General features: G+C 31.1%; 1 protein-coding gene across 1 annotated transcript in view; it reads right to left on the minus strand.

Annotated features, from left to right (window-relative positions):
• The window catches only part of LOC106473595 (formin-binding protein 1-like), a gene marked incomplete at its 5' end in the record, with an annotated part of 27,426 nt that extends 25,490 nt beyond the window's left edge, over positions 1-1,936 (minus strand). The window contains 3 exon segments of the mRNA XM_022401994.1: positions 477-564; positions 839-889; positions 1,821-1,936. Coding sequence (XP_022257702.1) covers positions 477-564; positions 839-889; positions 1,821-1,936 — 255 coding nt within the window.
• Positions 1,937-2,726: the final 790 nt, after the last annotated feature.

The following is a 2,726-nucleotide window of genomic DNA, read 5'->3' on the forward strand; positions in this document are numbered from 1 at the left end:
TATATATATATATATATATATCTCAAGTTATTTGATGTTTTCTCTTTGAAAAGAGATTTCTATAACTTTCAATCAGATACTTTCACAATTAAAGACAAAACAAAAAAGTTATAATGCTAAAATTGGGTTCTGATACCTCCAGAGGGCATGCACAGATAGCTCATTAGGTAACTTTATACTTAAACATAATATTAATAATATTTCAATTACTTGGATAGCTGGAGTAATCAAAAAGAGTAATAATTAAAAACATTTCTCTAATTTCAACTAATTGATTACTTTCGTGACAATCAATTTCACTATGATATTGGTTAATCAATTGTTGGAATAATCAGAAACCAATATCAACTAATTGATTATTTTCGTGACATTACTCAATATAACTATGATTTTGATTAACTAATGTGACACCAAAATGATTTGTGAATCTTGAATAAAAAACAACAACAAAATCTGACAAGAAAATTTTAAATTACATATGATATTTTGAAATCTTTAACTGTGAATTCTTTACACCTATCTATATTAATCAATAAGGTACTGTTTAAACCATGTAGCTGGAAGCTATTAAAACAAGGGAAACTTCTATAATAATAATATCTAACTGTTGAAGCCAATGGCTAAGATATGATACCCAGGAAAAGTTATAAACCTCCTAAGTCTATTTCTGCTTTAAAGCTTTTTACTATGAAATAAACATAATGCCTCATTTCTTTTTTGTCAAGAATACAAATAGAAACTTCTTAAGTAATTTTAAAAATCACACTCAAGTTATACATTAAAAACTGAAGATAAAAGAAATATTTTGGAATTTTTGGAAGATGAAACGTGTACTTACTGATAATCTTCCTCATCTTTCTTTTTAGGTTGATAATTCTTAACAAGGCGTCTGGAAATAATTATAAATACTCTTAACTTTTACGTAACTAATCTCACACTAATCACAGTGTTAAATATAACACCGAAAAAAAAAAAAACTTTATGAAAGCCACATGATATATATATACTACACGCAGAAATAAATTTTCACTAAGAGCAACAATTTAAAGAAATTTGTGTAACTAAGCCATACCGATCAATTTTTCTGAACCTACAGTGTTGTTGCAGGTCTGGTGGAAACATGACGTTTATTTTAATTTCCCTAATGTTTCAATTTTGAAAAACCTTCCTTACTACACATGCATTTCATGAGTTATATATCAATAGAGCTGGTTGATTATGGAATTTTCTAATCGTTAATCAATTAATACCACTATTCATAAACAGTAATAATCAGAAACACTAATTCTACATGATAATAATACTAAAACAGTAAAGCACATTGAAATAATTTAGGTTACAAGCATTTATATAAATTGAATTAAGAATGACTACTTCCAAAATAGGTCAGCTTTAAAGAAATTTTTGAGGCATATACAAATTAATTAGACAATCCTGCACCCCCATAGGTGCAAAAAAAATTTATTTTATTAGGAAATTGTTGTGAAGGAATTTGTCCTACGTATTCCATCTTAGATTAATACCACCATATAACGGAGCTACTGTAACAGTAAATAAAGGTAGCAGTAGATTTCATATTAGGCTTAATGCACGTAGCCTTAAAATGATATGTCTGTTTGTGATTAATGCAGATTGCTCTCGTTAAGGAAAGCACGGGTATTTTATAATTAGCAATCGTTCGACTAGCCTCAAACAAGTTTCACATCACGGTGCTGAAATGTAATACTTTCTAACAATTCTTCCCTGAATTCTCCACGTAAAATTGAACCATTTTTTTGAAAAACATTCCACCTTTCAAATGTCCATAAAACTTAACTTACCTGAGTTTGCTCGCATATTCACTTTCAATGGAACTTCGGTCCTTCACAAACTGGCCATACTTGTCCAAGAAATCTACGCCCCGTTGAGTATGCACTCCCAAATTATCATATTGGTCCTAGGAGATACAACGACATTTCTAAGGGTTAGACAACTGCACGAGCACTGATGATCATTAAATCATATCTCAAAAATGTAGTAGTTTAAGGAAAGGTTGGTGCTTTGAAATTACAAGCTGGATAAAATCACTGAAATATCTTAAAGGAAGCTCATTAAAAAGTAAAATAAACAAAAATGTAATACTGGACTTAGCAACCTTAAATGGTTGGCATTTAACACTTTCTTGAAGTGTTTATAGATTTTAATAATAATGTAAGGACAGTGTACCACCATAAGATGATGGAATACCTTACTGTTATAGATACTGGTTACAAGGTACGGACAGTGTACTTCCATAAGATGATGGAATACCTTACTGTTATAGATACTGGTTACAAGGTAAGGACAGTGTACCACCATAAGATGATGGAATACCTTACTGTTATCCTTGTAACCAGTATCTTTACGGACAGTGTACTTCCGTAAGATGATGGAATACCTTACTGTTATAGATACTGGTTACAAGGTACGGACAGTGTACTTCCATAAGATGATGGAATACCTTACTGTTATAGATACTGGTTACAAGGTACGGACAGTGTACTTCTGTAAGATGATGGAATACCTTACTGTTATAGATACTGGTTACAAGGTACGGACAGCGTACTTCCATAAGATGATGGAATACCTTACTGTTATAGATACTGGTTACAAGGTACGGACAGTGTACTTCTGTAAGATGATGGAATACCTTACTGTTATAGATACTGGTTACAAGGTACGGACAGTGTACTTCCATAAGATGATGG

This window comes from Limulus polyphemus, unplaced genomic scaffold (assembly GCF_000517525.1).
Source record: "Limulus polyphemus unplaced genomic scaffold, Limulus_polyphemus-2.1.2 Scaffold6307, whole genome shotgun sequence".
Taxonomy (NCBI): domain Eukaryota; kingdom Metazoa; phylum Arthropoda; class Merostomata; order Xiphosura; family Limulidae; genus Limulus; species Limulus polyphemus.